Source organism: Nyctereutes procyonoides, unplaced genomic scaffold (genome assembly GCF_905146905.1).
Source record: "Nyctereutes procyonoides isolate TBG_1078 unplaced genomic scaffold, NYPRO_anot_genome, whole genome shotgun sequence".
NCBI classification, from domain to species: domain Eukaryota; kingdom Metazoa; phylum Chordata; class Mammalia; order Carnivora; family Canidae; genus Nyctereutes; species Nyctereutes procyonoides.
In genome coordinates, this window is record NW_026575020.1 from 14,393,866 (window position 1) to 14,408,010 (window position 14,145).

Genomic DNA, 14,145 nt, shown 5'->3' on the forward strand with positions numbered 1-14,145 from the left:
TGGGCCAGAACTAAGCACAGAGCACTCCCAGTGTGGTCTCAGAGGCACCACCCCAGGGCAACATCTCCCCATCTCTTCTCAGAATTCCCATGAACACCACCAATCCTGTGCAGCCCTATTAACACGCTGAACCTACAGCAGACTCAAAGCCTTTTCCACATGAATTAGCATAAGAGCCAGTTTTCTTGTCAGTTGATGTTTTTTTTAAGTGAGCCCTATGTCCGGTATGGGGCTTGAACTCACAACCCCGAGATCAAGAGTCATGTACTCTACTGATTGAACCAGCCAGGAGCCCCAGCAGTTGATTTTTTAAACCTTTTCTTATATTTGACCAATCTAAGTTCTTCATTTCAGATACATTTGTACACACACACACACACACACACACACACGTGTCCTTTAAAAGGTCTAAAGGTATAGGAATCCTCGCCCAAAAAAACAGTCCTTTATCCCAGAGCTCACCTCAGCGACATCAGTATGCTCAGCGCACCTACTCAAGGAGGACTTAGCAGATATTCATTAAGTTCCAGAAATACTGCATGTTGGTTAAAACAAACAAGGTCTCTAGAGTTAGTCATTCCTAGGCTCACATCTCAGCTCTACTATGTACCAGCTGTGTGACCTTGGGCTCTGTAGCTTCTCCGAGCAGTGGCTTCCTCCACGTCTGAAAGTGAAGGATTGTAGCCATATGTGCCCTCAAGGGGCCAAGCCTAGGACCTGGAATACAGCACATTCTTGGTAACTAAGCTGGTAGCAGTCGTGGTAATGTCGCTAGTGTTTACATTATTACTACTTCAGCTACACCTTCCAAGGTAGAAAGTCTGAAGGTAAAATAGGGGTGCAGCTCTTCAGGGTGGATGGTGATGGATGAATATAACTATCAGCAGTGGGTCACAGGGTCCTTTTGTGAGATGCAGCATGAGAATTCCAGATGTTCGAATCTTGTTGGGAGAGAGTCTATGGAACAGGAGGCAGATGGGGCTGAAGGTGAATGTCAGAGGGTCTGGCACAGGGTATAAGTCCCTGGCTGGGAGGACAGAGGCCTGGCTCTGCTCAGGTGTTGACTCTGGCCTCCAGGCACCTTCTGCTGTTTAGGGGACAATCCCTGTTGCAATTTGGGGGGTGGGGGGACCAGAGAGAGGATATGTGACTCGATGAAACAGAGTCTCATTGGAACAAAAAGGCAGAGTGAACGTTAAGGAAGCCCCAAGTCACCTCTGTGACAGTCTTGATCCTCCAGAAGAACAGGTCCAGGAAGGGCCTGATGTGGTTCCAAAGGGGCAGCAGGATGATGAGCACAGATGCCAGACTTGAAGTACAGTCCTGCCACCTGCTAGCTTGGAGAGCTTGGGTGAAGGACATAACCTCCCTGAGGTCAGCCTCCCCCTGTGCACAATGGGGAAGTAACACTTGCAACCAAAGGTGCCTGTAGAAGTGGGTGGGATGGTATGTGTGTCCACTGCCTGATAAATGTCTGGGCACTGTAACAATTCCTGCTCCATGGGTCAGATGGGAAAACCAGCTGCCCTGGGCTCCTGGGCGGCTCAGTGGTTGAGCATCTGCCCTTGGCTCAGGGCATGATCCCAGGGTCCTGGGATGGAGGACTCCCCTCAGGAAGCCTGCTTCTCCCTCTGCCTGTGTCTCTGCCTCTGTGTGTCTCCCATGAATAAATACATAAAAAGCTTTAAAAAAAAAAAAACAAACCCCCCCAGCTGCCCTGCCCTACAAGCCACCTCACAGGTGTTGCACCTCAGTGCATCCTCCTGCATCTGCACACTGAGCTCTTAGGGCCCCACCCAGACGAGCCGGAATGAGCTCTGTCCACCTGTGGGGCCAGACTGCTGGCTAAGCACAGACGGAAGTTCAGGTGCGCAGAGGCAGCAAAAAAAGTGAGCTAGGACGGTCTAACGAGGAAAGCAGACGGAGAAGCCCATTAGGTGAGGATTTGAATTACAAAAGTACTCAAGAGACCGCTGGGTGCATAGGCAAAGGATCAACCCCTCTCAATGGACCCTGCATCAAGTAACGACTGGGAGAACCTTGAGTCATTAAAAAAAAAAAAAAAAAAAGGTAAATCTATTCAACACATGAGTTTAAGAAGATTAAAAAAAAAACCATGTTATACATTTGAGCAATATTACCATTACAAACAGGAAAACAGTTAGCGGTGAAAGTTACAGGTGTCTGAAAGACGGGGCGCCTCCTCCTGTGATGCTGCTGGGCACGCGGAGCTTCCCCCAAAGAACATACTGGGGTCTTTTCTCCTCTCAGCAAGGTGTTATTGAGGAAGAAGAAAAGCAGTGGAAAAGGGGAAAGGGGAGCAAATGGACAGGGACTTGGGGTTGGTCCTTCCACTTAAAAAAAAAAATCTTCTATTGGGCTGTGGCCCTGGAAGCTGGGCCCCCTCCCAAGGAGGCCTCAGTTGGCCTGGGTCTTCTTGGGGACGCCCTGCACGACCCGGCCTGCGCCCAGCAGCATGCGCTCCAGCCGCCTGCAGTGCTCCCGGAGCTGCTTCTCGCGGGGCAGCAGGAAGGTGAGGACCTTGTTCCGCACGACGCCCCGGTCCTCCTCCTCCCGGAGCCGCTGCTTCACGCGCGCAGCCTGTTCCTCCTGCTGCGCCAGCGCCGCGTTCATCTCGCAGAAGGCGTCCTGCAGGTAGTGGATGGCCTTCAGCGCCTCCTTCTTAAAGTCCTCCAGCTCCCGCTGCACCGCGGCCACCTTCTGCTGCAGGATGTCCGGGTCAGCGGGCGGCAGGAGGCAGGAAGGCCAGGACTGAGGGAGGGAGAAGTCTCCAGACTGCAGGCCGTTCTCCACCATCTTCTTCCCCTGTAAGGTGTTCACTTTCATGAGGATGGACCCAGCCTGGTAGAGTGGTTCCATCGTCTCTCTTCCCGTTTGGACAAAGAGAGGGAGCTAGGAGACCCGTCTGGTCAGTGAATTTTTTTCTTATTATTTTTATTTTTATTTTTTTATTTTTTGGCTAGAGACACAATCACTGGAGTGAAGAAACCCCATGCATTGTGACATCGGTGCCCCCGGCCAACCAGGATGAAAGCCACAATCCATTCATTTGCATATTGGAGTTTCCTTGGCTGGTTATCCAGGGCTTTGTCGGTTGGTTCATCTACGCAAATGGTCTTCCCGTTACACGGATTTTCATTGGCTCATCACCCTTCCAGAACCAGAGCTCAGTGTCTGCTATTACCTGAGGGACAAACTGAGGCTTAGAGCAGGGCAGTCAAGAGGCCAGGCTCCCTGGCAGCCAGGGGTGGGCACTCTCCCCACAGGCGGTCTCTGGCTCTCAGGGGCTCACAGGGAAACTGGCTTCTTGACCGCCTCCAAAGTTCTAAGATCTGTACAGCCCTTCCTTTAAACCTCTCCTGAGGCAATTACTACCTTCACCCTCTTTTTTTTTTTTTTTTTTTGACCTAGGACCTTGTCCTTCCAGATCCCCATGGCACAAGAAATTCCATGAGGACATTGTAAGAGATGATGCCTAAGCTCACTTCTAGCTCTAAAATGTGAGAGAGAAAAAAGAAGAAAGAAAGATAAAGGTGATTTCTGATTCCAAAATCCATATTCTCATAACAATGCCAGCATTCTTGATCATCTTAGAAGTCGTGAGGCATGTACTTAGGTTTTGGTGTGTGGTCCATGGCAGTGCTGAGTTACTTACTTTCAGGGTAAAAGCGGGTCACTCACTCATTTCTTCTGCAAGTGCTTACTGAGTGCTCACTATTCGTCCTGACCGGGGAGCGCGTGTGAACAAGAGTGCCTGGTGCCCCACTCCCTGCCCTTCTGGGTCATGCCTGAATGTCGACACAGATGAGAAAAAAACATACAGAAGGGTGAATCTCGCACTTCTTACCTGAATACTGTAAGAAAGGGAAATGTTTCTAGCTAGCTTATGCTGGATTGGTCAAGAACAGACCTCTATCCTGCCTATCTCACTGTCCTGCCCAGACTTCTCCTGGCCTCCACATGTGAACATCTCTCCAACAGCGTGCCTCAAATCCAATCTACCCAAAGCTAGACTAGTTATCATTTTGCCCAAACTGCTTCTTGTTCCAATATTGACATTGAGTTAATGATGCCATTGTGGGGTAGCACCCACACAAGAAACCAGGGATCAGCCTAGAACACTTTGCATCCAAGTGGCTCTGGGTCCTCTTAACTTTACCTGAGCCTGAGCAACCTAGGACCAGACCACCAGGGCGGGGTCTCAGCTCCACCACCTATAAGCCCTGTCTCTTTGGCAGATGACCTCACCTCCTCTATAAAGTAGGAATACTAACACAGTGGTGTGCAGCTCCCTGGGCAGCGTGGGGGAGAGGAGGGCGGGGGAAGGCTCTGACTTAGAGCTGTTGCCGATTTCCATGGTGTGAATACTCCCACCATGGCTGCTTTTGAGCTTCCAACACAATGTCTCTGGGTACAAGTGCACACAGTCAGCTGTCACAAGTGGGGCAAGCTGACCCTGCACCACAGGACCCGTGATGAGGACTGACCTATCTGGAGTGCAGAGAGGTTTATGGCTAAACTAAGGTAGAATTTTGAATCTCAAAATGAATGTTTGGTGAAAGGAGCACTGTTTGTAGGAGTCGGGAAACCTGGAGCCTGAAATCGTTGTATGACCACAGGTCAATCACCAGCCTCCCTTCTCTCTTCCCTCTGGTACAATATGAGTAGATGGGAGACAGTTTCTCTGCAGTCTCTGGTTCTAAGATCCACATAACCCTTCCCTTGAGCCATTCCTGAGGCACCACCTTTTCCCCTTTTTTGTGACCTAGGACCTTGTCCTCCCAGTCCCAAAAGGCACAGTAAATTCCATGAGGACAAGGGAGTGTGCATTCCTCATCCTATGTACCCTCAAGTGTCCTGCCTGATGCCTTGCACATAATGGCACTCAGAAAACTAGATGGAAAAAAAAAAGAAAAAGAAAACTAGATGAAATCGAATTTATGTTCATAGGTGGCCCTCCATCGCCTCGACTCCCCAGCTTTCCCTCTGACATGGTGACACCTACTGGCCCGAGCGGGAACTGCATGCTCTTTATTTCCCAGCATAAAATCCAGCCGGGGCCTGGCGCGATTGCGTGCACAGGCTTCCGTGGTGTCCTTACCAGGGCTGTGTGTGCAGGTCGGGCACAGGGTAGAGTCTCAGTGATTTTTTTAAAAGATTTTATTTATTTATTCATGAGAGACACATAAGGAGAGAGAGAGAGGCAGAGACACAGGCAGAGGGAGAAGCAGGCTCCATGCAGGGAGCCCAATTTGGGACTTGATCCTAGGACTTCAGGGTCATGCTCTGGGCAGAAGGCAGGTGCTAAACCACTGAGCTACCCAGGGATCCCCTAATATTTTTTTAATCAGTGAAAGGAAAAACATGTGTCTTTCTTCGGGATTCTGTGATTTTTTGAGTATCTCTCCGATTTGGATCCTCTGCCTCTTTACCTTGGTCTCCCACAGGGAATGGTGGACGTCATAACCAGAACTATGAAAGAAAAGCAGCAAAAGTTAAGCAGGAATGGCAATTATTCAATTTCTCTGGTGCTTTTTTAAAAAAACATTTTATTTATTTGAGAGAGATGGAGAAAGCACAAGCAGAGGGAGAAGCAGATTCCCCACTGAGTGGGGAGCCCAATGCAGGGCTCAATCCCAGGACTCCAGGATCATGATCTGAGCAGAAGGCAGACACTTAACCAGCTGAGCCACCCAGATGCCCCGCTGTGGTCCTTTTCTTTCCTTTTCTTTCTTTCTTTTTTTTTTTTTTTAAGATTTATTTATGAGAGACATGGACTGAAAGAGAGAGAGGGGCAGAGACACAGGCAGAGGGAGAAGCAGGCTCCCCACAGGGAGCCCAATGTGGGACTCAATCCCAGATTCCGGGATCACGACCTGAGCTGAAGGCAGGTGCCCAACCGCTGAGCCACCCAGGTGTCCCTCTGTGGTGCTTTTTAATGAGCTTTCAGTTCATTGCTCCTCAGAACCGGCCAGAGAGGACTGCTTCTACATGAACCTCAGCAGATACTGAGGGAGAATGAGCACTCTGTCAGCAGAAGACTCCAGGGTTGGTGGTCTCCTGAACCTTCAGACAGTCCTCAGCATGGAAGACCCAATATGCACATGCTCTGAATGCCCTCCCCAAAGGTCTATCATCCAGGTCTGTGCCTTCCTCACAAATTTCCTTCCAGTCCTCATAAAGGAAGAAGGCAAATCTATTTGTCCCCTTCAGGAGGTCAAAGGCAAGGGCTTCTAGCATCTCTGGAAAGTCATTTCCAGGCCACTGTCTGGAGGGTTTCCCTGCCCCCTGGTCTGTTTCAGCTATTGATGGGCTCCCCATGTCTCAGAAAAATGGGGGCACGGGCGGGGGTCTCAACCCCACAAAGATCCAGACCTCAACCCCCTGAGAACCAGACAACCTGAACGAGTAGGGGCTTAGCAGTGGGCATGTTTTAGGAGGGCCAGGGTTGGGCACTGCTGGATCAGAGCACATTCCTGCTGGGCCCTGCCCAACATTTGAAAAAGAAAACTGCATGGATCATCAGCCTTCCCCAGCCTCTGTCATATGTCCCCTCTGCATGCCTCTGCCTTGGCATGTGAAATAAACCTCAATCCCTTTGAGGATCAGGAAAAGGGACAAGACACAGGTGCACTCCTTCATGGTTTTTTTTCTTTTCTTTTCTTTTCTTTTTTTTTTTTGTTTTTTGAGAGAGAGAGAGTACAAGCATGAGGGGCAGAGGGAAAGGTAGAGTCTCAAGTAGACTCTGCACTAAGCACAGAGCCCAACATAGGGCTCAATCTCACAACCGTGAGGTCACAACCTGAGCCAAAACCAAGAGTCAGATGCTTAACCAACTGCATCACCCAGGTGACCCATGTGTATGTCTTTAAAAGTGAGGGAAACCCTTCAAAGCTCCTCACAGCCCCATTCCTTACCCAAGCGCTGGCTGGGGGTTGGGGTTCCTGCAGATGGTTCACACTAGTCACGGGTCCCCTCTTGGGCTGAGGCTGGGCCCGGCCTCCCTGTAGCACCAGTCCCCCTATACAAGGCCTACATAGGGGTTCTGTGCCTAAGCAAGATGGAAAGGATGCGCAACCAACTGGGGCTTCCATGGGGAATAGTTATACTTGAAGAGGAAACAGCAAAAGGACCATGCTTAATTCCCCCAAATGAATTACTGATGTCAGCTTTCAGACAGAGTGGAGAAGCAGTCTTCTAGGAGTTCCTGGAAACTGGTCTCTCTGTCCCCATCCCAAGAAAAAAGTTATGAAAAAAAAAAAAAGCAAAATTAGAGCAATCTCTCACAAACACCGAAAAGCATGTGGTTGGACATTTCTAAAAAGCAGAACAGCAGTTGGCCCTATCCAGAATATTCTTTTCCCAGAATCCCCTGGGCCTGGGCCTCCCTTGGCAGCTGCTGGCTTGGGTCAGGATGCAGCCACAGAGCCAGTGTCTCCCTATATGTGCTCGTCAACAATAACAATCTTGACACAGTACATTTTATTTTATTTAATTTTTAAGATTTTTATTTATTTATTAGACAGAGATAGCGAGAGAGAATACCAACAGGGAGGAGAGGGAGAAGCAGGCTCCTCGCTGAGCAGGGCTCAATCCCAGGACCCTGGGATCACAACCTGAGGTGAAGGCAGATGCAACATGGTGCATTTTAAATCCTACAGGGGGTCTTCCCTCTAGCCATACACCCATCCAGCCACCTGGCCCGTCTTCCATTCGTCCGTCCATCCAGGCACATATTCAGTGACATTCACTGAGTACCTGCCTTGTGTGCACTAAGTTAGCAAACGAGATAGAGAAAATCCCTGTTCTCAAGCCACTGGCATTTCAATGGAAGGAGACAGACAATGAAGTGAAGCAAAGAAGGTGATCTGGGCCGTGCTAAGTGCTCTGTAGTGACAGAGAGCCTGGGGCGGGAGCCTGGGCCCGGGCATTTGAGAAAGAGGTCACTGGGGTGGATGGGATGGGGAGGATGCCTGGGAGGCAAGTTCAAAATGGAACATGAGTGGAAAGGCTTTGAGGCAGGAGGGAGCTGGAGGAACTTGCAAGGCCTGGGTGAGTGGGGACCATGAGGAGGAGGGGCGGGGGTGCAGGGCTCCCGCCATGGGGAGGCTTGGAAGGGTATCCCCAGTGTACCCCCATGGCACGAGGGCCGTCAGGGGCTACCGTAGCTGTGCGTGCCCTCCTGCCCCTGCAGCTGGGATTCCTGTCTGGGGAATGGGGACAAGGCTGGGCTGGGGGTGGAGCCCAGGATCAAGATTAATTAACCTGGAGCCAGAGCCCCCAAGGCACAGTGCTAAAAATAACCTGCTTCCCTCGGAGACGAGGCAGCTGCCACCCAGCAACTGTTACCCATCGCCATTTGTCATAATTTGACACTGATAAGGAGTGTCCACGGGGCTGTGTATCTGCAAGAGCCGACTCACCCACAGCCCACCAGCCAGCTGGTCCTCAGAAACCCTTCATGCCATTTCCTACCTGAACTCTCCCCCCATGCCTGAGCCCCCGCCTTGGCCACCCCTGGGTGCGCCTGCCACCTGCGCCCCCCCCCCCCCAGCTCCCTTCCTCTCCTGGAACCTGAGCAGACCCGCCTCCGGGGTGGGAGCCAAGCGTTCTCCAGAGCAGGAGCGCGTGGTGGGATGGCGTGTCTCACACCACTGCAGCCCTGCAACTCGGATTGGAGCCATCTATCAGAGGCCCTGCCAGCCCAGGGCGGCACTTTAATTAAAATATGTAAAACATCTTGGTGGGAGTGGATCCGAAGACACAGGAGTGGTCCTTGGACACGAGAAATGCAGGCGCCAACACCCCCCACCCCGCAACCCCCAGTGGAGCTGGCCCCTCTCCAGCCCCGGAGGCCGAGGCCTGTGCCAAGAGGGCCTCCAAAGCGTGCTGGGGCGTGGGGTCGTCAGCCTCGCACCATCCTCTGCTCCGCTGGGCACGGAACAGTGTCACAAAGGAGAGGCCCAAGAGTCCACAGGCCAGCACGGTGGCCCCGAGAGTGTGCCAGGGAGGGCCTGACATCCCCCTCCCCCCGTCAGAATATTCTATCCCCGCCCTCAACACTAATTTTCTTAAACAACCCCTCATGAAGGCGGTACCTGGACATGTCCATAAACTCGTCAGCAAAGCCAGTTCTGTTCCCCAGACTAATAAGCTACTGAGGTTTCCTCTTCACTCCGATGGCCTTCTATGTGGCTGGGAACCGTGGTCTGTGCTGTTCAGGACAGGCACGAGCCAGTTTTTTTGCCCAAAGATCAAATCAGAAAAAATATCTCTATATAGGCCCAAAATTTTAATCCCCATCTTTTCTTAAAATCAGAAAATGCTATTGTGTTTAAACGTTTCTTTTTCCCCATCGCTAAAGGAATTTGTGATTATTATGGAAATGTCAGAACCTGAACGAGGGTTGCAACCCATTTCCTCTGCAATGATATAGATTGTGGGGAGCATTGAGAGGCCTGGGGAGGCATATTGGACCCTGATCCCGGCCAGAGGCGAGGAAGCAGAAAGAGGTCCCTTGGGAGCTCCTGTTCCAGGGAAGCCAAGGGCGGAGGTGGGGTTTGGAGGGGAGCCTCAGGGGAGAACCAACAGAGCACACGCAGGGAGGGTGATGTGGGCCAGCGCTGTGTGAGCCCCTGAGCCTCCCTTTCCTGTTCTTCCCCGGGACAGGGGCCAGCAGGGTGGGAGGGAGCCCAGGGGCTCTACAGTAACCCCGCACTGAGATTTGCTGCACCCCTCTGGCCTGGGCCAGCTTCCACAGCCCTGGGCTAGAGCCACTGCCTGCATGTCGGGGTGTCAAGCTGAATTATAGGAGCTTAAAAACCAAATCCCCTCCTTCCTGGGTTACTTAACTGTCTGCCTGGCGAGGCCGGGGGATTACTGGTGACAGACACCAGGGCCTGCCTGGCTGCTCCAGACAGAGAAGCTTTGATCACCTGGAAAACTCGACACCAGAACTCCTAATGATGAGTAATGACCTCAAACCATCGGAAAGTTACCTGGCGCGCCGTGCTGCGGGGACACACACCGCTTCCCACGGAAGCCTGGGCCAGGGAGACGGGGTGCAGTCATCCTGTGTCCCAGGGAGGAGTGAGAACCTCGCTCCCACGCCAGCCAGGGCCTGTCACCTCACAGATGAGGCAGACATGTTCCTGGCTCTGGCCACTTGGCTGTCACAGACTTTATCTTTTTTCAAGATTACAGCCCTCCTCGCTCGCTCATTCATTCATTCATTCATTCATTCATGTATTCAACACACATTTACAGAATGAGTACAATGAGCCAGGCCATGGTGCTTGCTGCTCAGGCAAAAGATGGCTAGGATGGGGTGTCTGTCCTGAGAGAACTTGGAATCTAGCAAGTCCAGGGTCACAGACTCTGTGACAAGGGACCTGACAGAGAGGCTGCAGGGCTCCAGACCACCCAGAGCAGGGGGCTCCAAGTTAGACTGGTCCTTTTCTCAGGAACAAGGAGCAGGCTGAGGGTGGGGTTTGAAGATCCCAGGCCCCCCGAGATTCAGTTTGATCCTGTGAGAGCCTCCAGCCCTAAGTCTTACCCACATCCCTCTGTCCAGGACCTCCTCCTGCTCGGAGGTTGGCCAAGAATATGTCCACCATGAGTCCTCTGTTTTGGCTTCTTAGACACTTAAGCCCAGTGGTTCTTGAACTTAGGGATATATTAACAATCTTTGGGAGAAAATGTTAGAAGTCATTTTTAAGGTCTGGATTTCACCTTTAAGTGATTCTAATTCAGGAGGTCTTGGGAGACAGGAATTAGGGTGACCAACCCTCTTAATTTGCCCTGAACCAAGGGGGTTCCTGGGATGTGAGACTTTCCATTTTAAAACCAGGCCTGTCCTGGGAAATCTGGGACAAGTCACCCTAGCTAGGGCAGATACTGTTAGTCTCTGCCCAGGAACATTCCTTTCTTCCCTGGGTCATAGAATTTTATTTTGATCAGGAAGTAACGTGCTCAGGGGAGGTAAGCCATCTCCCGGCCCCAGGCGGTAAGCCTTGAGGCATTCAGTAATGCCATTCCCCATTGCTACTACCTCTGATCCACTTCATACCAATGAGTTGTAAAGAGAAGACTTTTGGACAAGTATCACCTGTAAAAGAGTGAGATATGGTGAGTGGTAGGGAGAGGTCCTGCCCCTTTTATGCCTTGGACATAGTTGTATGATTGTATGAGAACATGATGGTTGGAACTGTGGCAGCCACTCTGCAAACATGAGGCAACAAACCTAAGGACGAACAATTAGATAAAAAGACCCTCCATTTTTTACAACATAAAACACCAAACCTCAAATTATCTCCCTCTCATCTAGCAGATATGTGATTAAATGTCTTTCTCATTCAAACAATTGTTGTCTGGCATTGTGTTAATTATAGCCAAACACAGACTGTTAACAGACTGTTAAAGATGACCTAGAAATTCATATTTTTAACAAGATCCCCGAGATCTTTCTGATGCTCCCCATCAAGCTAGCTAATCCAGTGGCTCTCTAAGTCTCACTTTGAGTTCACAAAGTCTTGTGGTCTTTGTATCAGCCTCAATCAGCATCACCTGGGAACATGTTAGAAATGCAAATTCTCAGACCCAACCCAGACCTTCTGAATCAGAAACTCTGGGAGGTGGGGCCCACCAGTGTGTGTTTTAACAAGGCCTCCAGATGATTCTGAAGATTGCTAAGTTTAAAAATCATTGCACTAAGGAATACTTGGGTGACTCAGTTGGTTAAGTGTCCAACTCTTGATCTCAGCTCAGGTCTTGAGCTCAGGGTCGTAAGTTCAAGCTCCCTGCTGGGGAACGACCCTACTCTGAAAAAAAAAAAAAAAAAAACTATTAAGCTAATCAACATCTGAGACTCCCTAACTAGTGCTAGACTGACCTCCCAAAACTTTTTTTAAAGATTTTATTTATTTATTCATGATAGACATAGAGAGAGAGAGGTGGAGACACAGGCAGAGGCAGAAGCAGGCTCCATGCTGGGAGCCCAATGCGGAACTCGGGACTCGATCCCGGGACCCCAGGATCACGCCCCAGGCCAAAGGCAGGCCCTAAACCACTGAGCCACCCAGGGATCCCCTCCAAAAACTTTTTTGGTAAGATTTTATTTATTTATTTATTTATTTATTTATTTATTTATTTATTTATTTATTTATTTATTTGAGAGAGAGAGCATCAAGCACACAAGCAGGGGGAGTGGCAGGCAGAGAGAGAAGTAGACTCCTCCATAAGCAGGGAGCTGGATACAGGGCTCCAACCCAAGCCCCCCTCAGGACCCTCCAGGACCTTGGGATCAAGACATGAGCCAAATTAATGGACTGAGCCACCCAGGCACCCCTGGAGGAGGCTTTTTTTTTTTTAAGATTTTATTTATTCACAAGAGATACACAGAGAGAGGCAGAGACACTGGCAGAGAGAGAAGCAGGCTCCATGCAGGGAGTACGACGTGGGACTCTATCCCAGTACTCCAGGATCACGCCCTGAGCCAAAGGCAGTTGCTAAATGGCTCAGTCACTCAGGCGTCCCTGGAGGAGACTTTTAAACTTATGCCATGTCACACCTGCTTCTTTGCTTGGAAAATAAGTCGATAGGTCTTCTCACCTTCTGTGCTTTATCTCCTCCCTCCCTAGCCCCTTCTCCAGGTAGTCTTGGACTAGTTGAATGCTTTGCTCCAGATCTACTGGCCTGTGTTATTTACCCAGGATGTGGTGATGGAGGGAAGGAGGCCTTCATGGTCAGAGCTGGCCCAGCCTACTGAGGATGAGTGGATGTCAGTGTCCCAGACCCAGTTATCCTGGCCAAGCATGTCTACCCACCATGCATGCCCACTCATCAGACATCACATCACACAGCGGTGGCCCCAAAGGGAGGGGCAGGAGTGGCCCAAGCAGCCTCACCTTCTCTTCCTTCCCCAGGGGAGCACTGCTTCAGCCGGCCTTTTATATTCGGAGTCCCCCACCCTCCACATAATGAATTACTCAAGCCCCAGTGAGAGTCCAACAGGCAGAAACTGAACAATAGACTTCATGTTGTGAGGGGAATCCATTCTCAGCTAAAAAAGAAATGATAAAATCCCTAATTACACTTCCTCGTTATAATACTTTTTTTAGCATTTCACATATGCTCCTAAATTTTGCTACTCTTCCTCACGACGGAGTACACTGTCAAATGATTATCCTGCAAATATCACACTATTAATAATTTCCTAAAACTAAAAATAATAATAATTCCTACCATTAAGTTAGTGCTTCCCATGTGCCAGGCCCAGTGCTTCCAAAGTGTGTTGTCAGAAAGTGAGGGCCATGCCAAGTCCTGCCTGTCCTAGCTCTGGTCAGGGGTTCCTGATGTCTCTGGTTCCCGCTCCCATTGGTCTTGTGTTGGGCTTACCTCTCACAGGGCTTCCCCAACCCCCAGCCAACCCCTATTTTCAGGCTACCAACCACCAGGGACACTTTCCAGGAAGAGTAGGGCTTTACTGCTATTCAGTCCCATTCACACCCACAGGCAGACACACTTTCATCTCACAATGATCATTGGCCTGACACGTCCTCAGCTGATCTCACGATTAACCCTTTTCTTGGCTATAATTGCTCAGTCGTTATGACAAGCGAGACCGGGACACTCAATGGCACTCCTCAGCAGGACAACAACGTGGGTTGGTACTAAGGATGTGACAGCATAAGCAGGAAAGCCAGAAAAGGCCAATGATCAGAAAGACTGGTTCCAGGCTCTCATAGGGTCCCTCCTCTAAGGGGAGGAGATGTAGATCATGAGACTGCTGACCCAAGCAAAGAAGGCTCTCAGCTGCCCAATATGAGGTTGCTACTGGGGCCAAGCCAGCAGGGCCTCGAGAGTTGGCTCCTCCCACAGCCCATGTTGACTGACAAGTTGCTGTCCCCCCCCACAGCGCCCCCTTCCCTTCTGCTTCGTATCCTGGGGCACCTCAGCTGCTCCGCTCCCCTCCAGCTACAGAAACTCTTTTTTGCCAAGAGCCTGGTAGTCCCAAGCCACCCAATGCCCATCCAGGGGATAGAGTAGAAAACCCTGAAGCCTGGCTTTGAAAGCCCTTTTGGTGTGGTCCATGGCCCTTGGGTTGGGGAGGGGTCAGAAGGATCT

General features: G+C 50.6%; 1 protein-coding gene across 1 annotated transcript; it reads right to left on the bottom strand.

The window, feature by feature from the left end:
* Positions 1-2,418: 2,418 nt before the first annotated feature.
* Positions 2,419-2,880, bottom strand: CCDC182 (coiled-coil domain containing 182). Its single transcript, XM_055332479.1, has one exon. The coding sequence runs from the start codon at positions 2,878-2,880 to the stop codon at positions 2,419-2,421; it is 462 nt and encodes a 153-aa protein (XP_055188454.1).
* Positions 2,881-14,145: the final 11,265 nt, after the last annotated feature.

Excerpts from the sequence above, each read along its gene's own strand:
- CCDC182 (XM_055332479.1), bottom strand. The coding sequence starts at position 2,880 with ATGGAACCACTCTACCAGGCTGGGTCCATCCTCATGAAAGTGAACACC.